This window comes from Camponotus vicinus, unplaced genomic scaffold, assembly GCF_025532165.1.
Source record: "Camponotus vicinus isolate PSW18456_S1 unplaced genomic scaffold, iyCamVici1.0 SCAF_1, whole genome shotgun sequence".
Taxonomy (NCBI): domain Eukaryota; kingdom Metazoa; phylum Arthropoda; class Insecta; order Hymenoptera; family Formicidae; genus Camponotus; species Camponotus vicinus.
In genome coordinates this window covers 14,948,449-14,974,739 of record NW_028141945.1, presented here as the reverse complement: position 1 = coordinate 14,974,739, position 26,291 = coordinate 14,948,449, and the positions used below count along the sequence as shown (strand labels likewise).

The 26,291-nt window shown below is 29.5% G+C and overlaps 4 protein-coding genes and 1 pseudogene across 8 annotated transcripts; 2 read left to right on the top strand and 3 right to left on the bottom strand.

Annotated features, from left to right (window-relative positions):
• Nucleotides 1-959: 959 nt before the first annotated feature.
• Nucleotides 960-4,740, bottom strand: LOC145976935 (protein TAPT1 homolog). Of its 3 annotated transcripts, XM_083108494.1 has the most exons (8): nucleotides 4,668-4,740; nucleotides 4,149-4,551; nucleotides 3,165-3,319; nucleotides 2,969-3,066; nucleotides 2,554-2,894; nucleotides 2,355-2,452; nucleotides 1,932-2,147; nucleotides 960-1,717 (listed from the first exon to the last, which is right to left on the bottom strand). In XM_083108494.1, the coding sequence occupies exons 2-8, from the start codon at nucleotides 4,336-4,338 to the stop codon at nucleotides 1,130-1,132; spliced, it is 1,686 nt and encodes a 561-aa protein (XP_082964620.1). In that variant the 5' UTR covers nucleotides 4,339-4,551; nucleotides 4,668-4,740; the 3' UTR covers nucleotides 960-1,129. The 3 variants fall into 3 exon arrangements, with proteins under 3 accessions (XP_082964620.1, XP_082964615.1, XP_082964621.1); XM_083108489.1 differs by lacking the exon at nucleotides 4,668-4,740 and having other exon boundaries at nucleotides 4,149-4,651; XM_083108495.1 differs by lacking the exon at nucleotides 4,668-4,740 and having other exon boundaries at nucleotides 4,126-4,254.
• Nucleotides 4,459-9,026, top strand: L(2)41ab (lethal (2) 41Ab). The gene is made up of 9 exons (XM_083108456.1): nucleotides 4,459-4,739; nucleotides 5,344-5,626; nucleotides 5,749-6,371; nucleotides 6,538-6,781; nucleotides 6,932-7,342; nucleotides 7,427-7,948; nucleotides 8,103-8,393; nucleotides 8,459-8,617; nucleotides 8,738-9,026. Exons 2-9 carry the CDS (start codon nucleotides 5,390-5,392, stop codon nucleotides 8,963-8,965), a joined length of 2,715 nt encoding a protein of 904 aa, XP_082964582.1. The 5' UTR covers nucleotides 4,459-4,739; nucleotides 5,344-5,389; the 3' UTR covers nucleotides 8,966-9,026.
• Nucleotides 8,992-11,308, bottom strand: Urod (uroporphyrinogen decarboxylase). The gene is made up of 7 exons (XM_083108509.1): nucleotides 10,993-11,308; nucleotides 10,549-10,901; nucleotides 10,292-10,450; nucleotides 10,005-10,166; nucleotides 9,715-9,852; nucleotides 9,462-9,635; nucleotides 8,992-9,361 (listed from the first exon to the last, which is right to left on the bottom strand). Exons 2-7 carry the CDS (start codon nucleotides 10,843-10,845, stop codon nucleotides 9,221-9,223), a joined length of 1,071 nt encoding a protein of 356 aa, XP_082964635.1. The 5' UTR covers nucleotides 10,846-10,901; nucleotides 10,993-11,308; the 3' UTR covers nucleotides 8,992-9,220.
• LOC145976925 (uncharacterized) lies at nucleotides 11,052-16,045 on the top strand. 2 transcript variants are annotated; one of them, XM_083108478.1, is made up of 8 exons: nucleotides 11,052-11,390; nucleotides 11,547-11,765; nucleotides 12,417-12,585; nucleotides 12,672-13,017; nucleotides 13,112-13,555; nucleotides 13,643-14,036; nucleotides 14,262-14,602; nucleotides 14,752-16,045. In XM_083108478.1, the coding sequence occupies exons 2-8, from the start codon at nucleotides 11,739-11,741 to the stop codon at nucleotides 14,909-14,911; spliced, it is 1,881 nt and encodes a 626-aa protein (XP_082964604.1). In that variant the 5' UTR covers nucleotides 11,052-11,390; nucleotides 11,547-11,738; the 3' UTR covers nucleotides 14,912-16,045. The 2 variants fall into 2 exon arrangements, with proteins under 2 accessions (XP_082964604.1, XP_082964595.1); XM_083108469.1 differs by having other exon boundaries at nucleotides 11,052-11,473.
• A 1,963-nt stretch (nucleotides 16,046-18,008) lies between these two features.
• Nucleotides 18,009-23,928, bottom strand: LOC145959227 (cytochrome P450 4C1-like; annotated as a pseudogene). The gene is made up of 12 exons (XR_014434949.1): nucleotides 23,754-23,928; nucleotides 23,539-23,685; nucleotides 22,983-23,091; nucleotides 22,648-22,738; nucleotides 21,232-21,417; nucleotides 20,935-21,028; nucleotides 20,284-20,407; nucleotides 19,955-20,058; nucleotides 19,620-19,725; nucleotides 19,465-19,533; nucleotides 19,056-19,224; nucleotides 18,009-18,873 (listed from the first exon to the last, which is right to left on the bottom strand). The product of XR_014434949.1 is annotated as a cytochrome P450 4C1-like (transcript).
• Nucleotides 23,929-26,291: the final 2,363 nt, after the last annotated feature.

The window sequence follows — 26,291 nt, the reverse complement described above, 5'->3', positions numbered from 1 at the left end:
TTTTTAATTGACTTTAACTAATAATATTTAAATATTTATATCTTAGTAAATGATAAATTCAGAAATTTATAATTGATTAGATATGTTTGTTTCCTTTTATATCTTTTTTTCTCTCTTTCCGACAAAGAATTATTAAATTTTACTTCAGTATTTATTCAATTTTACACTTTCGGTTAGACGCACACGCGTTGCATTTAAATATTTTATACAGGATTTTGATTTATTTTTAATGAAAAAAATTTCGCTATTTTATTTGTGCGCGAAATTATTTTATTCATAATCCTGAATTTTCTAACAATTTTTATTCTTGATGAAGGCATTATTTTATCTTCTTTAATAACTTTTACATATTGAATTTCTTAAAAAAATAAAAAAATATATCGTTTATAAAGTAAATTTATGATATCAATGAAAGTAATCGCGCAAAATCATTTTTTCCGATAAAATTAATGTTACCAGTCGTCAAATCTTTACATTTTATCTTATTTCGATTTATAATATTGTTACTTAAAAAATATCAAAATATACAATTAAAGATTCTTTAAACCAATGCTTAACAAAATTTGGCTTTCTTTAATGAGCTCTATAATTATAAAACTTTGATGCAACCATTATTACTAAATTGCCATAAATGGATATATCTAGATCCAAAGCAAATTATACATATTGAAAATACATAGTTATATAGATAGTAAATTTTTTATAAATTTGAAAAATACTTTTAAAAAATTATTCTTAACATTAAAAATATATAAAATATTTATAGGAGATATTTGCTTTCAATATCTTTAAGAAAAAAATCGATTTCAAAATAATTAAAAAATCTAAGTAAAAATACTGGCTAGATTAAGTATGTGATATATACATTATTAAAACACAATTACTAAAAATTCACTCAAAGGAGACTTCATATAAATTTGCGTATAAAAATGCAGACGTTTAAAAGTAAAACGTGCGAATAAACAAAACCAAAAATGTATTATCCTTACATAGATACATTATATAAATATTACTGCAAAAAAGCATCCATATATAATATCTGTGCATGTATATGTATGTACAACGGAAAATATGTACAATTTATAAATAAGAAAAAACCATTGTACTTTAATTGCGCTATTAAGATTTGTCATTGTGGAAGAAGGGGTTCGCTTCCTGTCCTTAGCACAGTTTTCGCGGCAACTGTAAACTCGTCGGCGTTACACTGAAGCTTCTCAGTTTTATTTTGCGTCTCTTCCGTATTTAGAAATACCTCATTCAAGCAGACGTTATTCAAACTGACGGCGCTGTTGGAGAGGATGGCCGGTCCAAGATTTGGATTCTTCATGTCGGCACTATTAGCACGTTTATGCGACGGAGATTTCATGCCTATGTCGTCTTTATCGGTATTTTGTGTGTGCGATATTATGTCGCACGCTTTACCGAGAATAATTAAACTATTTAATATGCGAAGAGCCACTAGTATGAGATAAGCTAATAGTAGAAGTATAATATTAGCGGGTCTCGCGGATGGCGTGAGGGTTGTGCATAGAACACGAGCCATGGCGACTCCCAGAGGAAGAGGTATAAAGCCCATTCGTCGTGCGACCAAATCCGAGGGATCCGAGAACGCTGTTTCTCGACGTCCCTGCGTCATGTCATAAGCCAAACTCACGGTATAATCCCTGTAGACGGTTGAAGGCAACTCGTTGAAACGTGTGATGAACGCGTGTTTCACCTTTACAGACATATAGTGTAATATTAGTGTCAGCGACAAACGTTAACAACATATATAAACAAGCAAAGACTAATGTACACAAGACTTGAACTATAAGATTTTAACGATAAGAATAATATAATAATGATAAGTTCAATTATCAATACAATAATCTAACATATTTCTCAACATGTTTTACGCAATACAATAATATAATTTATGTTGTAATACAAACCCAATCAACAAGAATTTCTGCAATCAACAGCATGACACAATCAGGCAGCAAAACAGCAAAACGATCGCTGTGCCATGCATACTCTTTCATTGTTTGTAGACTCACTGCAAGGAGCAGCATAGTTAGGTGAAATCTTTCTCTGACATCGGCACAAGCTAATTGGAACAAGTTGTTCTTATCAAACTTCTTAAACACGGAACCCTTCAGTTCTACAAACTGAAAATATTTGATATATTAGACATTATTTAATATATTTGACATATATATAGATTATGTGATATATAAAGACTTTTGGTATATATTTTTAGATTCGTTTATATTTTGTACATTATATTTGTTACTTTATTTATTTAGTTAAATTTGCTATATTTTATTCTTAGATACTAGAAAAATTGTGTTTCACACTTTCCATGGTATACTTACATTGTTAGACATCATAATTGTTAGGAGGGCTTTGTTACTGCTGTTGATCGCTACATTTAACGTCGTTGCTTGGAATAATACCAATATGCTATGTAACACTTTATGAGAACGCAGTCAAGGAATATATATCATGTTCTACGACTTAGAGTTATCACGTCAGTATTAAATTAATTATAATATAATTATATATAAAGGATACACACATAAGTGAGGGCGAATAAAAGATGTGGCAATGTACCCAGATGTTGCGTACGAGTGGAACTTGAACGCGAGCGTGGCTCGGTAGCGGTCCAAAGTAGAGCGTCTATAGCGTCTTGGCCAAAAGCACTGAAAAGGCGATCTCCCACCTCTAGCATATTGTAGAATATATATAACTTTATAACCGACTGACTTTTAACCAAATGATACATCATGGAGGTGTCGACTTTCCAGGTGGCTGCCCAACAACCTACCACTACAATTCCCTTTAATAAATCGCACACCTCAGCTGGGCTTAGATACATTTCTGTATTTCTCTCGCCAACTTTTCCATCTTTGCGCCTACAAAGTGGGATAAGTGAAAATTTTTGAATAAATGAATATACATCGTATTAATCGATTAATTCCTCAGGTACCTCAAGCAATGTCGTAAAGGCCTCGTAATCACTGCCCATAGAGCCATTGCAAATCTTATTGGTAAAAATGTATACACAAAGAGAAAGGAATCTGCACACTACGACAAGAAAAATAGTAGTGGAAATTATTCTAAAAATATGATATAATTTTGACTATTACTTTGTTCTTATAGCGATATAATATTGTTGTATATACCTGAAAAAAACCATACGCCATAAAGTTTTCCACCTCTCTAGGAATTTTTATAAACGAGTAAACCTTTTCCCTTCTGGCAGAGAATCTCTCCTCGTCATGTTCCAGCTGATAATCTCTGGTTAATTCCGTTCTTAGAAATTGCATCAATGACACACCTGAAACATTAAATATACTCAATTTAATCAAGCTTACAAGAGCAAAGCTATGCAATAATATAAAAATTTCACTGTCAAAATGAAAATTTCTAGTATAAATCAAGTTGATGACATAACACGACATGTCTCAAATGAAAATCTGTCAAATGTCAAACTAATGACTGTTTCAATTCACATTATTTTTCCATGTAAATCCTGCAAGAATTGTGATGCTGTTATGACGCATCTATACAGAAGGTATCATCCCGTCTATTTACATTCAACAAAACATAATTCATCATGCCAGTTTTTCTCCCTTGCAGATTTTCATTTTGCAGACATCCTACTGCCTTGCCAAATGAATTCCAACAATCATTCGCATATACAGAGTGTCAGGGCAATCTCTTCCCAAAAAAAAGCTCTTGTAGCTTACCTCGAGAGCTTTCCAAAACACTATAATAAAGTATTTTTTCATCAAGTACTTTTTGAGTTACAAGGCTTGAAATAATCTCTTAATTTTTACACAAACCATAAAATATCTAGTAAAATTCATTCGATTATCTTACCTTAATACTTTTATGCACAAAATAATGGGAAGAATCAATTGGTGTAAAGAAAACACATAATTGTTTCGAAAAAAAAATATGTAATTGTTAATTGCAAATTAAAGTAATTAATTTGGAAATTTTAATTTTGGTAAAATTAAGAGATTATTTCAAGCCTTATAACTCGAAAAGTACTCGATGAAAAAATACTTCATTATAATGTTTTGAAAAGCTCTCGAGGTGAGCTACAAGAGCTTTTTTTTGGGAAGAGATTGCCCTCACACTCTGTATACATGTATATATACTTCGTTTCTTCTCCGCATCTTGCCCATCCGACAATCGCGACCTATAATCTGGGGGATCCACGCTTTCCACCCGCGGTTTATCGTTGGATGACACATGATTTTTGGCCTTGTCGGTACCGCTGAACCTGATGGTCCTCCTCTCCGGCCAATTTTCCTCCATATTCCCATCGACGAGGCGCGTGTCCTGCATCGCTGCCTAAAATAAGACACTCAACGACGAGCACCGCGAATGCAACGCATTCTCTCCCAGCACGAAGGCTCTCGTCGTATATTCTTATTCGGACATAACCGCGCCTGATCTCTCACTCGAACTGTCAACGAGGGAGTAACAACGTGCGTCGCGTTCAAAGGTGACAGCTGGTGACAGCGCTAAACCAATAGTGGGTTCGTGTCAGCTTGATGCCTGTCCGGGGAAAGAGTCTTTGTTACATGATACACTATTAATCTCGATTTCCTAGTGTTTCGTAAAAACTGTAGGCGCACAAAGTCTTCTGCATATAATATATATTCGTGAATTACATTTTATTGACAGCCAGTATAATTGAAATTCTCCGTCCCACGACTAGTAACTCATCTTTCTGCGATAACAAAGTATGGGAATTTTATTTATCGTCGATATTGTTGCTAATTTTTTAGCAGGAAATTTTAATTACCAACCATCGATAAAGTATTATTCATTCCACTAATATGTTTATCATCAAAATGTAAAATATGTGGTAAAAAATTCATCTCATAATTATATATTTTTCGTTATTTATAAATAAAATCGAGACTATTAAATGTGACATAAAATTAAACATAATTAACAATTAACAATTAAGCAATTATTATAATTAACAATTTAATTTTGTTAATTATTAACAAATTAATTTATTATATTTGTCAATTAATTAATGTAATAAATATAACAAAATTAGTTAATTAATATAATTGATAAAATTTATTATATTTGTTAATTAATAAAAATTAATTTATTTGCTTAATAACAATTAAACATAATTAATTATATTAATTAATATATATATATTAATTAAATCGGCTCTGATGTATTAAATAAATTTAAATATTGATTATGCTTATAATGACAATCTCATGATGTCATGCTTCCTTAGTTACATATCTAGTTTGAATCAACAACAGTTTGGATCACACAGATCAATTTAATGTAAAGCGAGTTCTTTTGTGTTTTTTTCAGAAAGATTTTATTTTTTATAAAATATTGTGCGGTCCAGAATCCCGCGATGGATACCCCGGCCGAAAGCAACACTTTAAACGCACCTCCTGATGATGAATTCAATGCTAATGGCATGGAGCAACCAGGGACTAGATTCAAGAAAAAGTTATGGATAGATCCAAAGTCCTTAAATGTGCCAAACGTTCTGGATCCAGACGATTCCTTGATGAAGAAATTCCAAAATGCTCTGCGGGAACATCTTGTCCGTGTTGACAATAAGTTGAGCAGCGAGATATTAGAGCTTGTAAGGATTTTACTCTCTTTTCCAGATTTAAAAAGAATTTATCAAATACAATACATATACGAATAAAACTAATATATTACATATATAATTGTTTAATAATTAACTGCAATTATACTTTACAGGAGGCCAAAATAAAATCTATAGAAAAAGAACACGAAGCAGAGAGCTTACAGTTGTACTATTCCCAGCAAGAGATAGCACAGCAGCAAATGACAATCGAGAAATATCAAAGCATGATAACAAATGTAATTTTATTGCGCGAAGAGAAAGATGCGCGTGTAAAGGAGGCGAGAGACGTTCGTAAGGTCGCCCATGCTAAATTGCTAGATGAGAAAACGAAAGAGGAGAATCTTGCGCAGGAGTTGGAACAACTTACAGCTTTACAAGCACAATTTTCTGAGTGGCAAAAGGAGCTCGAAAATAGTCTAGCTATTTCCAAACAAGTGTCCAGGAAAGATAAGGCGATTCAACGAGATCTAATTGCTCAGAAGCAGCAGAAAGATTTTATAATATTTAGACTCATGGAGGAGATATGGAAGATTAAGAATGAGATAGCCAATCTAGATATACAGTTACAGTTGAAAAATAAAGAGAAAATTGAGATTAGCCAGATGATTGCTGACGTTAATGCCGATCTAGAAGCGTTGCATAAGCAACATAAAAATTTATGCAATGCTTGGAATTCTGTTGTACTGAATATTACTAAGCGGAATAAAGTTTACGAGCAATTAAACACAGAACGCGAGTATGTAATATCTCCATAATCTTTAAGGATTTGAATGAATGGATTTTTAACAGAAGATGATATCATAAACAATCACATCTATTGATTTAAAGAGATAATTATTTCAGTGAAACTCTACTGTCATTCGCTAAATGGAAAAGATTGAAGTAGTACAATATATTTTCAGGAAAATATGCGAGTCCTTCAACACGTTACACACAGAAATAGAGAAATTAAAGAAAGAAACTCATAAAGAAGTAGAGAATAACGAGAATTTGACTTCATTGCATGTACGAATAGAAAACAATATACAGATTATTTCAAAACTGATGGAGGTGGAAAATGATAAACTAAATAATTTGCAATCTGAATTAGTAAAAATGGCAAAATTTAGTGAACATGAACAACATGAATTTAATTTAATTAATAATGTACGTTAAATATTATTGTATATTTATTGGAAGCTATAAAATTATTAACATATAGAAAATATCTTTAAAAATATACATATTATATATATTATACTTTTTACATAGTTGTGTGTGTATATTATATTATTTAATGCATGTCTCATACTTTAGGAATGGCAATATTTGCTACATGAAGAGGAAGAAGTTGATAAAGAATTTGCAAAATTTTTGAACAAGCAAAACGAGTTGGAAAATATAATATATAGCAAACTGGAGGAGAAAGTTGCACATGATAAAGCAGCACGATATTTAAATAAATTATTAGTGGATTCTAAAGAGAGAATACAAGAACAAGAATTATCATTAGTAGAAACAGAAAATTTTTATGGCAAAAAATTATTAGAATTGGAACAACTCAATGCATACATATCTCATGAAAAGACAGAATTGGAAGAACTTTTGCAAAATAATGATGCAAAAGGAAAAGAAATAGATGAGATTCAGAGAGAAATCAAGAAACATGATACAACAATTGAAAGGAAACGAATAAAAATTATTAGTTTGAATAAAACTATTGAAGAGGTAATATTATCGATTGAAAATTCTATTAAAATATGGGAATGTTAAAGAGTTTTTACTTGTAAATTGATATTTTTTTTTTAACAGATATTATCACATACTGGTGGTGAAGAAGTTAATCCGCTTGACATGAAAATAATAACTTTGGAAAAAAATATAGAAGAGATACAGCAAGATAATAAAAAATCACAGCAATTCTGGATTCGACAAGAAGGATACATGATTTCGTTGAGCCAACAAAGAGATTTACAGCTGCAACAACTTAATCTTCTCAATAAGGAAATTATGATTATGGATCAAAAGAATTTGAAATTAGAGCATACCTTGGAAATGCTCGATAAGGAAGAATCAAATATGCAGAGAATATTAAATCTATTGCAACAAAGATTGGTGCAGATGAATGCACAATTAGTTATACAGAAAGGATTGAAGGAAGAGCTAGAAGACAAAAATTCTATTACAAAAAATGAGGGAGTGCAATCCCTCGAAGATGCAGAATTAAATCTAATAAAGATGCAAAGTGATTTAAAGCAGATGTACGAGGAAAAGGCAATTCTGAAAGATAATCTAGATGCAGTGCAACAAGAGAGTTTATCATGGGAGAAAAAAGTAAAATTTTAAATATATATTATGTATGATAATAAAATAATGTGTAATTATAATAGAGGATAAGAACATTTGTCACATAATATTACATAATATTTAATTATTTATTTCAAACAAATAAACTTAAAATATCGTTTAATTCACTTTATATTTTCAGGTACAGTTAATGCAAGAAACAACGAAGAAGTTAAAAAATGAGCGTAGTAATGGTGGTGACATTGCCGTGATGAAAAGCGAAATTCATAAAATGGAAATGCGTCTGTCACATTTGCGCAGGGCACAAGAAAAATTGATTCACGATATGGAATTTTGTGTCGCGCGGAGAGACATTATATTGGATAAAGTTATGAGCAAATTTAAGAAAGATCCGAAAGGACAACACAATCAAAAAGTTATATTCTGTAAACGCCTTGCTGATCAGAAATTGAGGATAAAACAAATCGCGAAGGTAATTACTATCAATTTGTTCCAAGACTTAATTGAAAAATAAATCATGCTGATTATTTATTATAGGATACAAAGAAAATTGAAAATAGAATATTCGAACAAGAATGTCAAATAAAAGATACACTCGACAAATGTAAGGAATCGCAAACAGTATTAAAAACGATAGAAGATGTTATCCCAAATGTGGATCAGGAAATAATACAAACAGAAGCTGTTAAATATCACGTATGTTGTGTAAATTATCTTTTCTTTAATTTTATGAATTTGTTTGGAATTTGTTTAGAATTGTTATTTGTTTGGAAATTTAATTATTGTTATAATCAGGAAATCTTCCGTAATTTGCAGAATTTGCAAGCATTAATTTTCAAACAACGAAAAGCTAAAATGCTTCAAGACATTAAAAGCGGCCGATACAAAATACTTTTTAAAAATGAAGCAGCAATAAATGAAGAATTCCAAAATGAACAAATTCTTCACGATTATTTGAAATATGTAATGGAACGAACGAGCCAAGACTTTCCTTTATTAAAGAATAATATTCAGAAAATACTTTTAACTTTGGAAATATTATAAAATTCCAGTAAATATAAACGAGAAAGTGTAAAGCAATGCAATGTATTTAATAAAATTATGAAATAATTTATATACTAATTTATATATTAATGAATAACAAAATCAACAACTTATACAAATTCATAATTCATATATATATACGTGTGATAATCTGATGCATAACATAGATATATGAAAGAGAGATCACGACGTTCGAAAAATCGAGCAAAGGACTCAGGAGGATATATATCTGTATTTATGATTGTAAAGATATACTTATGCAGAATGTACCCCTTTAATGAAAGCTTCCATAGATAGAATGGGAGTATCCGGTAAAATACCATGACCCAAATTAGCAATATATCGAGTTTTACCAAAATTTGATATCATTTTGTGTGCACGATCAACAATTTTATCCTAAAAATAATGAAATATATTTAAAATCCTTGTAAATGTATCAGTAATTATCACTAATTAGTATAATTTTTATAAATTAAAAAAAATATATGTAACATACCTGAGGAGAATACAGCGCGCAAGGATCCATGTTACCTTGCAATGTGACATCAGGCCCAAGCTGTTTTCTGGCTTCAACAGGATCTACAGTCCAATCAAGGCCTATAACTTCGTAACTTTTATCTTTAGCAAGAATTTTTAAAGAATTCACAGTTGCACCTTTTGGAAAAGCAATCTATAAAAAACAGGTTCAAAATTTATCTTCTATCTTTCTAAGTAATTTTTGTTCATTTTATGATAATTATAATAAATACCATAGGCACTTCTGGAATATTTGCTTCTTTCAATTGCTTTCGTACACGTTCGCTTATTTGTTTGAGATATTTGAAAGAATAAGTTGTAAACAATGCATCATCCAAGTAATCGCCATTGCTTTCAAATACTTGAAGTAACTTGGAAAAAAATAATATAGTGTCATTCCTCTCATTTATATTATTATTGTACATGTTATATACGTATACATTATTGTATAATATATATTATAAAAATTCTTTTTATATAAAAAAGTTTTTTAATGTTTGTCAAATTATACTTCTGAATATACCTGAGCACCAGCCTTCACCTGCATCACTAAATAATCCACAATAACATCTGTAATCATCTGCAATAATTTATGAGAGTCCTCTGGATACTTATACAACCAAGATCTTGCCTTCGCCATTGTGGAACTGCCTCCTCCTTGGATCATGTACCCCATCAAAGTCCACTAAAAAGTAAAGATTAATACATGTGCAACTTATACAATTTATGACACAGCAGAAATCTACAATGTGCGTATTCTCGTATTGAAATAATTCTCAATTTTGCACGATTTTCTATGAAAGTACTTGCAGGTGCTCCGGTGAAGCCTATCAATGGCACTCTTCCATCCAATTTATGCCGGGTCAATGTTATAGCATCCCCGACGTATCCCAGAGCTTCTTGTACGTTTGGTCGCACGAGTCTCGCCAAGTCACTAGGATCTGCCAAGGGTTGTGGCAGGACCGGACCCTAACAGACACCTCTTATTTACAAAGAATAAACAACGAGGTACGAATATGACATATGTTGCTTTCAAAACGCATAAGTTTGCGGAGGTTTTCACTCACTATCCCCGCTGCCATCTCGACCTTCAGGCCCATCGCCTGAGGGATCACCAGGATGTCGGAGAATATTATACTGGCGTCGAGATCGAAACGTTCTATCGGCTGCAGGGTCACCTGGCAGGCCAATTCCGGAGTCTGGCAGACGGCGAAGAAGTCGTACCGGGTTCTGACCTCCTGAAACTCGGGAAGATACCTCCCGGCCTGCCTCATGACCCAAACTGGCACCCTGTCGACCGGCTCCCCACGTGCCGCTCTGAGGACGCGATCATTCTTCAAGGGTGGAAAATTATGCTCAATCATCCTCTCCTGCGTCCTTTCGAATCCCGAATCTAGTACGTCCCTTGTCCTGCGATTTCCTTTTATGGAAAATTCTTTTATATATTACACTGTAATTGTATGATATATATAAAATTCCTACAATATATACATATATACATATATACATACCTTTTAAGAGAGAAACGTCGAGCGTAGAAGGAAGGTGTCATGCTCTCTCACTCCACGTGGTCACGTGACAACTGTTGAGTCGCGCGGGGATGTCAGTAGAAGAAAACAGCTGATTCGGAATAAAGCAGGAGGAAGGGACAGAATAGAGGTAGACAACTGATTTGAAATAGATTAAAGGAGAAAGGAGATTAATCATAGAAGGATCTGTTTATTTAATCGTCCTGCGGACGAAGGGGAATGTCAGTTTAGAGGAAGGACTGGAAGGAGAAAAATAACGCGAGGTGTTAGGTCTCTAACGAGAACAATGGATGATGTAAACATCAACGAAATTTGCCCTCATGTGGAAGAGGTGGAAATGAGCGTAGACGAGAACAAGTGGATCAAATTGAACTGGATTGGTAAACAAAACGGCGATAATGAAACCTGTCAATCGTTGGACGTACAGAAGAATGAGAATTCTAATGTGCAAAATAATGTTGACGTATGAAACTTTTGGTACTGTGGGCAAGTATGAATAATATTGGAATATTAAACGCTTGACTCTTAATTTTCAGGAGGATTCAAATACTGAGATTACTGAGACTGCACAGACAAGCAGTAGCGATAGTAAAATCTCGTTCATAAATGCAGAACCAGAGGATATATCTGATGGTATTTCTGTTATAACAGAGAGCGATGCAGAGGTTGTTAATACAAATAGGCTTCAAATCGGCCAATTTAAGGATAACATACATGAGCCTCTGCAGATGGTGGAAATACAAATAAATAAACAGGTATTAAATAAATGTCTTCATATATACATGATTTGTCTAAATAATACTGAGCTTTTTTAAAATAGAAAAAACTACAGATTGTGTTAAAATGATTATTTTATTTCCTTGAGAAGCAATATAGTGATTTGCACACTCAACCAAGTTGGAGGATAAAAGTTTTTGAAAAATTACTGAAGACGCTTACAGTTATTTCAATGCTAAAATGCTATTTTCTTTATTTTTAATAGTTTTTTTATTTAGCTAAAAATCAAATTGCTATATTAATATTCACCTGATATAGCTCGATGCAATTATTTTTTAAACAAGCTCTGATGAAAAGACATCACTGTTATAGCATTTCTAACATTCAAGCAGCCTCGAGTGACAAGCATCTTCAATATCATCCCAAAAAATTACCTTCAAAAGTTGACTTGGTTGAGTATACATACCATTGTACTGTTTCTGAAGGAGTATATTTTGAGTAAAATAAAATATAATTTTTCTAATACAATTTGTAGTGTCATCTATTTTAAAAAAATTTTGTTATTTTGAGAAAGACTGTGTATATATGCATATATAAGTTTCATTTTATTATTGATCTGCAATAATTCTTTTTTTGTTTATATTTTCTGTAATAGAATTTTATCTAAAATAATTGTTTTGTTTACATAGGCAAATAGGAATGTTTTTCTGGCTTTTGTAATTGGTATCATTGTTGGTTTCATTCTTAGCTATTCTTTTGTAACTCTTGAAGCTGATCCAATCTCAAATGGGATTAGTACTGAAAGTCTTAAGATTGTAAGTCACAATATTATTAATACTTGCAAAGCCCTGACAGAAGGTAAAATCAATAATTTCATAGAAGATCTTGTTAAAATCTATATTCCAATTTATTGCTTATATTTTAATCAGGTGTTTTGTTTCCAGTGAATACTACGCTAAATGAAATTAAAGCACGTACTGTAGTTGATAAGAAAATTATGGAACACTTTGTAGAACAGCTTTTTAAGGAAGATTCTGCGAATATAACGAATAACAAGCCTTCTATTACAGCAGAATCTTTCAATTTTGATCCACATTCGTTGGATCAAGTGTCTCAACTTCAAGTATCTCTACATGTATTATCATCATTAGCACTTATTCATGATAAAAATAGTTCTTTGAAAAATGAAATAAATGAGATACTGGATATTGTGAACGGTACAAATGCATTTCATGAAAACTTGATATTATTTAATAATACACAAAACGAGTACAATTCTCTGGCCTTGAAGTAAGTAGTAATAAAATAATGAAATTCACAAGAGTTCTCTCATTTCTAAATTATAAATTCTTGTACATTTAAATTATTGTATTTTATATTTCAGAATTTTGCAACATGACAGTGACAAAATACATGTTGCTTCTAAATTATTTCTCTCTAATTTGATAAAAAAAATGAACAACTTAACTTTAAAGGTGCACTATAAATATACTAAACAAAGATACAAATTGATTAAAAAATTATGTGACTTGAAAAATATATTGCCTGATGATGAATTGTTGAAACAATTAACCAAAAATAACCAGTTTTTTAAAAATTATGATAAATCTTGTTCTTCAAACTATTTATCAAAAAAATTGAATCCAAAAACGTTTGGAAAAAGGAACACAAAAATAAATAAGAATAGATCAGGGAAGGAACAAATCAAGGAAGCCGATAATACAGTTCATATAAAATACGATAAAGAGAAGAGCCAGAAAATTTGTGATGGAAAGAAGAATTCTTTAAGTAATGAAAAAACTAAGAATGAACATTATACTATCACAAAGTAAGTAATAACATTTTTTTTTATTTCCATTATAATTCACATTATAATTATCATTGTGTATATTTAAATTATTGTATTATATACTAGGTTTTCCCTAAATGCTAGTGATAAAATACATAATACTTCTCAGCTATTTTCATCAGACTTGAAAGAAAAAATGAATAGAGAAATGCTGAAGCATATATGTACTAAATATAATGAAAAAAGACACAATGCATGGTTAAAAAATAAGCATCATAAGGATAGTAAATTCTTAGAACAACCAACAGAAAATAATGAAGAAAACAATAAAGAGTCAGTTAATTGGTGTATAAAAGAGAGTGATTATTTACAATCAATTGGAATACAAAAAGACATGTCAAAGGATAATTTCGATAATATTTTAATACAATTATTGGAAGATGTGTGTCCATTTTCAACCAATTCTTGTCCAGGATTTAATAATGTTAATGATGTACCTGTAATGCCTATCACATCAAGTGTAAGTTATAAATCTATATAATCTATATAATAAATTATTGATTTCTTATATATATAGATTTCAAATTAGAAGAAGAAAAAGAGACAGAGAAGAGAAGAGCGCAAAAATTTTGATATAATATATAAAAATAGTGCACTTACAGAGAGAAAAAGATTTAGAGAAATATCACATAGTATGTAATTTCAATTCAAGTTATATGTTAATATAAATTAAATTTTTTTTTAGTGTAAAACAAAGAATTGTATTGCAAATTCTAACAACAAACATGATACAAATAGTAAAGAATCTGTATTGGATTATGAAAATTCTGGAAAAGTTTTGTTTGAGGAGAGTAAGCCAAAACAAAAGGATCACTTTAAATCGAGTGATTCTATTAAAAAAATTGTTAATAATGACGATAAAAATATAAAACGAAAAAAGAAGAAACTCCCTCGGAATGAAATTAAGAATCGTATGTCGGAGCATCCCGATGATTATCATAAATCTAAGCAGTCGTTTAACAGCCGCGTAACAAAGCAAAATAAGCAGGATTATATAAATATGGATTGGCAGAGCGATAATAAAAGGTATTAATTTGAAAAATAAAATTTAAGAAACAAATAATACAGATATAAGTTTCTTATGTTAAAAAAGTATGTTTGCTATACTTAAGGCACTATAGCTTCTATATAATCCTTATAATATCTTTAACAAATAATACTCTTCATTCTCGCAGATTTAATACGCGCAGGAAGCAACGGCAGCGTAGCGCTTCCGATTGGTATTTTCGAAGAGTATTTTCTCGTAGGAAAGCGCGAAAATACGCGGAGAAATTATATCAACAGAATATCAAGGGGACTTGGGGATTTGGGAACATTTGGATACATCGAAAATAAAATGTATATTATCGAGATTTAGACAGATAATAGATTTGAAAATGTATGCAATGTGTTAAATGTATGGGATATTTTTGTGTAAGCTTTTATACAATGTTCCATTCGATATGTTAAATATTTTTTAAATATTGCTGGAATATTCAAATGATTCCTGAAATATTTATATATCTGTATATTCGTAAATTTTACATATTATTTTGTGTTTCATAGACATACTTATGATTAATGAAAAGAGAAATTCTAGATAAAAGAAATTGATATTCTAAATAAAAATTATAATATGTCATGCTTCACCAAGAAGAAATTTTATAAAAAAATACTTAAAATATAATAAGAGGCACTCGAAACATATGTAAAATAGTTGTATAATATTAGCATATCAATAGCATTATATAAAAGCTTTACACTGTGATATGACATTTTTTTATCTAAATAATTATAATTTTGTATCTTGTTAGTATTTGAATCTCACTTAATATACGTAAGATATTAGGAAATAACAGATAACATTTTTATTGATCTAATTTCGTGATGTGACATAAAGTGCTCATCAAGAAATTTTAATCATAACAATGATGCTGTGATTTGTACCAAGTGGTCACCAACAAAGAAATAGTGCTTTCTCAAAGAGATATTTCTTTGCGACGAAGTTATTTTAATCAAAACGTCTGCAGATAGTCGATTGCTCATAGACAAACAAATTTTGCAGCTTTAAAAGTACAAGATATGTATAGATAGATAAAAAGAAATAAAAAAATAGATTATATCTTTCGTAAGACTATATGTATTATATGAATGTAAGATAAATAAAATGTAAAACGTAACACAAGATATAAGTGAATATGAATTGTAATATGCTAAAACTAACAATAAGAATCAACATGATTAAAATAAATATTTAATATATAATATGTTGCATTTTTATTAATATAAAATATTAATATTTATTAAAATTTAATATTTTTATATTCACGTTGCGCAAATGGCGCTGATTATACGTTTCACTTATACCCCACATTTTTCACAAACGATTGGAGATCTTTGTGGTCTCTTATTAGTCGATAAATTGTTAATATATATATATAAACAAATAAAAATGCAAACTATTATTTTAAAATTCAAATGTGTGGTTCATTGGTTCGTTATTTTATTTGTACCCTTTATTTTGTCCTTATAATCTCATGACATCGTCATATATGTCATATACATTATTTTTATACAATAATTTTTCAGTGATATTTCTCAATTCTAAAATCTTATTTTTTCGTTTAATTTATTATTGTAAAAAATAAAAATTTATATTATAATAAAAAGTATTTTTAACAAACTTAAAATATTTATATATACTTTGTATTATAGTTTTATCCTGGAGATTATCAATTAATATAATTTTCAATATACTTTTACATGTTTTTTTCATTTCTTTATTTAGTAATTCGTGATTTTGAAATATTAACTAAATTTTTTAAATCCCGTACTTTCTAATTTTTTGTTTTTGCTTTTGTTTTGCTCTGTTTTTAATTTTCTTTTTATTTCGGTAATTTTAGTTTGTTTCGACAAGAATGAATGTTGTACGACGTTGATGAACATTGTATAACTGGAGTTTTAATTGTTTCTCTCTTTTCATATTTATATAATTATAAATTAGCCATTGGCAGCTGGCTATATTAATATTCATATCGTTGTTTCCTGATATATTGAATTCTTATTCTGGAAAATATAATAAAAATATAAATATAAATAAATAAAACAAATAAAATATAAATAAATATAAATAAAACTTAATAGTTATATTAGTAGATAGTACAAAGGTAGCTTACCCTCCTATTTCTAAAATATCCAAAATTTTATAAATCTCAGCTATCTTTAGCCACATCTTTATTTTTTTTAATTTGGCTTTTTGTAAAGAAGATAACAATTAAAGCTCTGAATATATAAAATCTTAACACATTTTTAAATATCTGTGTGTTTAAAGTATCATTTACATGAAAGATAAATTAAGATGTACTAAAAATTGAAATTGTGTGTTTGTGTGCGTGTGTAAGTGTAAATCTACGCGACAGATCTTCTTCCCACGAGATTTATGTGAAGAAGGAATTCATTAACATATAGAAAAGAACAAATATAATATAAATAATATTTTATGTATGAAGGAATTAAATTTAAAGTATGATAATGTGACGATAAATATACTGTATCTTTCAAATGTATAATTAAAACGTTTCTCACTTAAAATTGAAAATAGACAAGGAAAAAATATAAAAATATTATTTCACATGACAGAAAAAAAATTAAATTTAATTAAATCTAAGAAGATAGTAAGGCTCTAATATGTAAATATACAAATATTAAGGAATCACAGGCTATAAGAGCCAAACGCGGGTGATCGTGCGACGGTTTCACAGAAAATTAATTCTTCTTTGAAACTAATATTTGTGCACAGGGCACGGATTTATCTTGGTTAGACCAAGTAACATTCCCGATTCAGCGACTTTCGGCCTGTTACTTTTCTCGCCTGTAACTTCTTTGGGGGGATAAGAGGGGTATTATAAGAATCTCGGATTTGAGATTATAAATTTTATTTGGTCTAACCAAGATAAATCCGTGCTCTGTGCACAAGTATTAGTTTCACAGAAAAATTAATTTTCTGTGAAACCGTCGCACGATTACCCGCGTTTGGCTCTTATAGCCTATGATTCCTTAATATTTGTTTAATTAAATCTCTTGACAAATTTAAACTGCTGCAGATATAAAAATATAATTGCAGTATTGCAAATCGATTCAAGTATACGATGAATATATTTCGTCGATTAAAAATTATTTCCAAGAAAAAGATTCTAGCTACCAAAAGAAAAAATAGAAAACAATCCACTAGTACAAAAAAAGGGACTTGTTACAGGAAATAAAGAAGAAAATTAAAACAGCAACCATGATCCACTATGGCGTTCTCTAATCGTCAGAAACAGACTTCTATCAACCTTGACACCATGATATATGATGTGTGTATTATTCCGTGAGAAGAAGATATTGATTTTCAGAGCAATACTCGTGGGAAATGTGGATTGCGTCGATTGGAATTTTCTTTGAATTCTATGAATAAGACGCAAAAAAATAATTGTTTTATTAGCTTTGCACGTATATATTTTATGGATAAACGTTTTTATTGCGATTGTACATGATAGGGGATCTTTACATATGTTAAATTTGGATATACTGGGTTCTATAATATATATTTATAAGATATTCAGTGTGAATATTTTCATGATTAAATATAATGTTTATATACATAATATTAAACTTCTTCATAATGTTAAACATATAATATGCATAACAATTTTCTTCGATTTTTCTCACTGCATCATCTTGCTACACTCTTACAATATCCACCTTAGTTTTAAACGGCTGTTTGCATTTGATCGGGATGAATCTTATATGAACGTTTTTCTACGTATAGATAATTTATCATAAACTTCGAATTGTAGGTCAACGTCTCGGTTTGCTGATGATGAAAGCTATGATAGCTCCTTTGATACATAATTTTTACTCCAAGTAAAAATTTATTTATCATAAACTTCGAATTGTAGGTCAACGTCTCGGTTTGCTGATGATGAAAGCTATGATAGCTCCTTTGATACATAATTTTTACTCCAAGTAAAAATTATGTATCAAAGGAGCTATCATAGCTTTCATCATCAGCAAACCGAGACGTTGACCTACAATTCGAAGTTTATGATAAATTATCGATACGAAGAAAAACGAAAATCGCGATCAATCCACTTATGCAATTTCTCGGTCCTGCGCTGAATGGTATATAAGAATAAGGATGACGATTCTTTATCTTTTCGGATAAGAATCTGTCCGGATCAAATACATCTGGATTTGGCCAAAAATTGAGATCTCTGTGATAGTAACTCCGTAGATAGTAAGAATTTTGGTCGTTTCAGCGGGTACGATATATGATTCTGAAAATTATTATAAAATTGAAGAACTAAAGTTTACGAAAATAAGAACTTTTTTGAGAAAAATGAAATATAACAATATTGTATTCTTAAAATACTAATTAATCTTATTTTACATTGAATAATATATGCTTCATATTATGTAACATATTCAAAAATATATGCAGCAAAAAGTGACTAATTACGTAATTTTACATCTTTCCCAGGCATGCGTGTTATCATAACCGCGCTGGGATACAAACGTAGCGCTTCCTTTAAACATCAGTCTAAATATGATAAATTGTTTAATAATCTCATGTTAAGATTTCCTCCGTTCTCTTGCATCACAGAATCGACTTCAGCCCTCACACGCTCCTGTGTCATCAATAATATAATGAAAGTGTATTTCTCAATTCTGATTTTTAGTGCACAGATAAAAATAAATTCTTAATAAATCAAAATATTTACATTTATTTTAAATACGGTTAAATCTCTTCCGAATATTCTAATATATCTAGGAAAAATATATTGTAACAAGAACTTGATATCTTTATTACTTAGAATAAAAATCTTAATTTAAATAATATATCTCAATATATTGCGAGAAATAGGTACCTGGATATCTTTGTGTTCAGCTAAGAGTAGTAAAGCAAACATTATTCCCGCCGCTGTAGTATCATGACCCTATAATCATCGTCATGTGTATATCATATTGTTATACATACTTAGATATTATGTACAAAAAAAATAAAAAGTTTACAGGTACTTACTCGAAATATAAAAATGTCGACTTCTTCTCTGATATCCAAATCAGTTAGAGAATTTTCTCGAGATGCCGCTATTAAAAGGTCCAACATGGCTAGTTTATTTTTTTAACTAAAAAAAAGCATATTAGTAACGATTTCACTTTTGCATGCCACGCTTTAATTATATAACAGTTCTTGTTTAAAATTCAAACTCTATTGCAAATAATAACGATTTAATTTTACAGCAAACATATGTTGTATTATTACATGTGATTATGTGTTTAATATAAATAATGCAAGCATAATGTATAATATTAAATTGCACAGCCAAACTTAAATTAGAAGCTCTGATCTCTTACATACTTTCAAACACGTCGACATTTTCTGTCTCTTTGTTACTTTCAAAGTTTTTTAAATATCGGTCATTGGTGTGTTCGTGATAAAGCTTTCTTTCCGCGATGATCTATACAAGTACAGTATATAATTTTTAAAATGATTTTCTTATATTAAACGGCAATGGTACATTGTACTATGTCATAGATATTTATAACATAATATTAATATTTCTTATTAATATTTATAATAAATAATGTAATCCTACAAAGATTACGAGATTTATTGTTATTTTACACATAAAATTGTTGTAAGATTTAAAATAATCAGATTTTATAATAATGTGATAATGTACTTTTTCCGTAAATCCATGCAATATTTTCAAGACTTTCTTTTGCTTTCTTCCTTGTGGTGACAATGAGAATAATAAATCATTATACAACCAAGGCCTTAATCCTTTAAACCGAAATTCAGTAAAACTACATAATTTCAAATGATGATATTGTATAATTCCAATAATGTTATTTTATAAAAGCCTTAATTAAAGCCATTATGAAATCAATTTAATCCTTAATAATTACAGATTGTAAAGAACATATAAACAATTTAAATCTATATATATATTACAAAAAAGTAGAATTTTCTAAAAACTTTTTATTTTATGTTAGCTATAGATTTTTTGATCAAAGATAATTTCTTTAGAAATTTTGGATACAATTTATTTTTCCCTTAATTGTTCTAATATTTTCAACATTTTAAAGATTACAAACAATTATGTAAATGAACATTTAGTGATACACATACAATAGATTTTAATTGAAAATTGTCGACTTGTGAACGAAGTGACATTTTCACTATGTCCACTTTTACATAATTATTCATTAATTAATCTATTTTTCAAAATGTATAATGTAATGTATCACAGTTAAAAGATAAGATTATAAATTAAAAGATGTGGATTATAAGTTAAAAAATCGTACAATTATATTCTATATTCGTGAATTACCTGTAAATCATTAATTCGGCTATATCGTGAATCGCATTTCGATACTGTTGTTGGAACTCGCCAAGTTTTTGCAGAGAGACGCCCATGATAGTTTCTACAAATGCATTTAAATAAACAGTCGAATATTATTTTTAGGAGAATATTTTGCGGGTAACTTTTTTTTATAAAATATTAGATATTATCTATCTTTACTTGTAGCATTGATACTTCGTATAGAAACATTATTTTATTTTTATTTTAAGCTATAATCATTTAGAATAAAATTCCTGTACATAATATAAAATAATAACTCCTTACCGCATATCGCGTTTAACGTATGTTCACTAATAAATGGTAATAAATCCTTTATAACTGTCCCTCCGACATCTTTTAACGATTTTACAATGCAATCACCTTCCTTGATCAAGATATCAACAAACTCATTCAATATATTGAAATGGAATGCAGGTGTTAACATCTTTCGCCGCGACTTCCACTTAATCGCTAAAACAAAAACGAAATAATGCAACATTGTGCTATAAAAGAGGAATTGCAAGTATCAGGTAGATGTAATTATTATTTTGTAATTAACTTTTTATGAATTAGTAAATAGAAGTAAATTAATATAAATATATAATAATAATATAAATATACATATAATATACATATAATATATAAATATATAATATATAATATTATAAATTATATATATAATATTAATTAAATCTATTCTATATAATGTATTTATAGCACAATATATTAGTGATGGTGTTTGATTTGACTAAAATATCTCTCTTATTTCTATTTATAACAATATATACATGCATTACGAAATTATCTCTCAATATCTTATCTGCAAATTTCTTTTAAATTTATTAGTTTTTATAACAAAGGGTTTGTATAAATTCACCATTTAAGATAATATTCAAGTCTAATTGTAACATTTTATTTGGTTTTCTGTGATGGAGACAGATCGGCAACAAATTGTAATAGAAAAGTATGTACTTATACATAGTGTTACGTCCCTGCTTCGTGTTTCGGTGCCGCGTCGTGCGGCCGCTCGTTGCGGCAAAAGAGAAGATCGTCTCCGGGATATTGTGGATTCAGATGTCAAACGGAGTCCGGAAAAATAGCTGTCAAGCTATACGGACGCGTTTCCGTTTACGAGCGATAATTGTGAAATAAATACGTTGTGAATCTGTTGTTCGTGTGCGTGTTCTGTGTTCAGTTATTAAAGTCCTTTGTTACTCTTAAAAGTGTCTTGTCATTTAACCCCTGGCGAAAATAAGAAACTTTATAAAGCGTTAACAACCGTTGAGTGAGGGTTTTCTGAGAGTTTATATGCTTTTCAAACTTTGTAAGAGCACTTACATAACGTTGTTGGGTTTTGAATGCTTATCAAACGCTGCAGTGTTGCAATTTTTGTTCTACAAACTCTTTATATAATGTTACATGAAAGTTTTGCAATGCTGAGGTAACATTTTTCAGAGTACGTTCAGTAAACGTTGATACATCTTCGTGTACAGAGTTTACTCAGACTTTTCAAACGTTTACGTTTACGCTATAACGTACAAACGTCTTTTAAACGCTGCAGTGTTGCAATTTTTGTTCTACAAACTCTTTACTAATCGTTTTTAAACTCTCGACGAACTTCCACAAACGTTCATGTAAACGCCAAACAAACGTTCATGAAACGTCTCATTTTTGCCAGGGATATTAACGTTATATTATTACCTGTGCTAATGACGAGACCTGTATTTACCCAAGGATGACTTATGTTATATATAAAACTTTTCTCGATGTGCTTAGTGCTGCTTAGTATCGTCTGAAATCATCAGAAACAGAAAGAAATATATATTATTCACTTATTATATCACTAAAATCTTAGATACACAAATAATTTATTAATTGTATCTCTGTATTTTATTCTAATCTCAATGGAGTATCAATTTGTCTTTTCATTGTTTTTAAGAAACATTTTTTATTAGTAAAAATCTTTCTGTGAATCCTAAGATTCTTCAATCTAATTCAATCGTAATGTGTATAGAGAATGAAATTTCTTTTATTACCTTTAAATCGTCTGGATGACGGGTAAATATTGCATATATAAAAAAACTCGCTAGTTTAAAAATGGGATAATATTCATCAGATAATTTACACAAGACATCCATAATTCCTCTGAAAATTATATTATATATATCAATACACACAAATGTTTTCATGGGATTAATTTTAGTTTCAATATTAATGTGCACATATATCCAAATACGTTGAAAACAGATAAATAATAATACAGAAAATGGATTACAAATTGTTATTGCAAAGAGAAGTAATCTGCATGTAATAATCTTAATAAATCTTAATAAATATCCCAGCAAACACCAAATAACAGTTATATAACTGTTAGTTATATAATTTCCTACTCAACAATATAACTGTTACATAACAGATATGTTATGTAACTGTTATATTGTTGAGTGGGAAATTACAACTAACAGTTATATAAATGTTACTTGGTGTTTGCTGGGATGTTTTAGAATAAATGATTTATAAATTTTTGCTTGTATACATGATACAGATTTCCTTTGTCAATTAATATAAATAGATTAAAAATTTTGTACATACCTGCTGACACATACAATTAGAGCGCATTGCCAATAATCGGAAAACCCAATGGTCCCGGTATAAGATTAAGAAATTGCCCGTATTTTTTATGATACACATAATAATTATATACCAATAAAATAAACATAGATAATACCAGAGAGAAACCTGAGAGCGGCCAGGCCGGCGTTTTACTTGTTGCCCTTTTACGAGATTGCTTTCAACGCCCCTCGCACCCATTTTCAAAGTTGGAACTATTTCCACACCCATTTTCTCGTACTGTCGATAATGTCTCCACTTGGTGCGTGTCCGTGCTACGCCCATTTTCTGACGTTGATGTCGGCAAAGTCTGACGTATTTGGTGCGTGTCCGTGCTACGCCCATAATTTTCGTATTGAGAAACACGGGCATCGAGTTCATTTATGCGTGATCTTTTCTCTTTGGTTCATATTCTGAATCCTCTTTTATCGATAAAAGTACCTCTAAAAGTGGCTTACAGCCAATCAGAAGACTTATAAGCCAAGATATATAAAGATCCATATTCGGAATATGGACCTTTATATATTTTTGTGAAAACATTAACACTTGTACACATGCTTATAAAACACATTACTCCCAGTCGTATAAATTATATATAATAATAATAAAAAAAATAATATATTTTTATTATTATTATTATATATAATTTATGCGATATAATTATTATTAAATATAATTATAATAAATTCGCATAGATGAAATAAAATGACACAACAGAGAATGAAACGATATATATATATATATATATATATATATATATATATATATATATATATATACAGGGTGACCCATTTTAACTTAGGCAGCCAAATAACTCGAAAAATAAGCAAGATAGAGAAAAATGTTTTAGACAAAAGTTGTATGGTTTCGAGGGGGCCATAAGATGGTATCATTGGTTTGACCTTGAAGAGTCATTTGAAGGTCACGTGAAGGTCACTTCAATTTTTTTAAATGGAACATCCTATATATTTTTGTACATTCTTGTAGCTCATCTCGAGAGCTTTCCAAAACACTATAATTAAGTACATTTTCGTTAAGTACTTTTTGAGTTATGAGGCTTGAAATAATTTCTTAATTTTACATAAACCGTAAAATATCTTGTAAAATATTTATTTTTCGATTACCTTACCTTAATAGTTTTATGTACAAAATAATGAGAGGAATCAATTGGTGTAAAGAAAACACATAGTTGTTTCGAAGAAAAAATATGTAATTTGCAATTAACAATTCCATATTTTTTCTTAAAAACAACTATGTGTTTTCTTTACACCAATTGATTCCTCTCATTATTTTGTACATAAAAGTATTAATGTAAGATAATCGAAAAATGAATATTTTACAAGATATTTTACGGTTTATGTAAAATTAAGAAATTATTTCAAGCATCATAACTCAAAAAGTACTTAACGGAAAGGTACTTAATTATAGTGTTTTGGAAAGCTCTCGAAATAAGCTACAAGAATGTACAAAAATATATAGGGTATTCCATTTAAAAAAATTGAAGTGACCTTCACGTGACCTTCAAATGACTCTTCAAGGTCAAACCAATGATACCATCTTATGGCCCCCTCGAAACCATACAACTTTTGTCTAAAACATTTTTCTCTATCTTGCTTATTTTTCGAGTTATTTGGCTGCCTAAGTTAAAATGGGTCACCCTGTATATACAGGGTGTCCTAGACCACTCGTACACCCCTTTTCTTTCAAAAACTAAGCATTTTAGAGAAAAACGTTTTGGACAAAAATTGTATGGTTTCGAGGGGGCCATAAGATGGTACCATTGGTTTGACCTTGGAGAGTCATTTGAAGGTCACGTGAAGGTCACTTCAATCTTTTTAAATGGAACACCCTATATATTTTTGCACATTCTTGTAACTTATCTCGAGAGCTTTCCAAAACACTATAATTAAGTACCTTTTCGTTAAGTACTTTTTGAGTTATGAGGCTTGAAATAATTTCTTAATTTTACATAAACCGTAAAATATCTTGTAAAATATTCATTTTTCGATTATCTTACTTTAATACTTTTACGTACAAAATAATGAGAGGAATCAATTGGTGTAAAGAAAACACATAGTTGTTTTGAAGAGAAAATATGTAATTTGCAATTAACAATTCCATATTTTTTCTTTTCTTTTTTTCTATTCTTTGTGTAATTGCAGTAAAAGTGTTTATACATTAGTATTTCATATTAATAATTATAATGGTTTTAAGGTTTTCATTGTATTACATAAGAGAGTTTTTTATAATTAATTTTTTTTTAATAATTTGAAGATTTATTAGTTAGAAAGACTAAAATGTTTATTATGCGCATGTGCCATATTTGATTAAATTTTAAACATTAAAACACATTTACAAGTTCGCAAAAGATTAATGTAATAGTTTTTTTCCTTTATCTTAAAATTATTGTGTTGCTTACAAATAATATGTAAATTGATTTTGTATTATTTACAGCTATATTATGTATAGTATTATATAGCTTTTCCTAAACAGTCTTGCTTATAATCGCGCTTTTATGGAGCGCGATTATATATGCAATTCTGTATTAATAATAGAGATTTTATATCTGCTCTTTTATTACATTTATTATTACATTTTGTTTTATTATAGATATTTTAAAAATTGTTTAGAGACGTAAATGTTACATTAAAAAATATCAGATCTCTTATTTTCAATATTTTATAATTGTTATTCACCGTTATATAAATCATTAAAATTAAAATTAAAATTAAAAT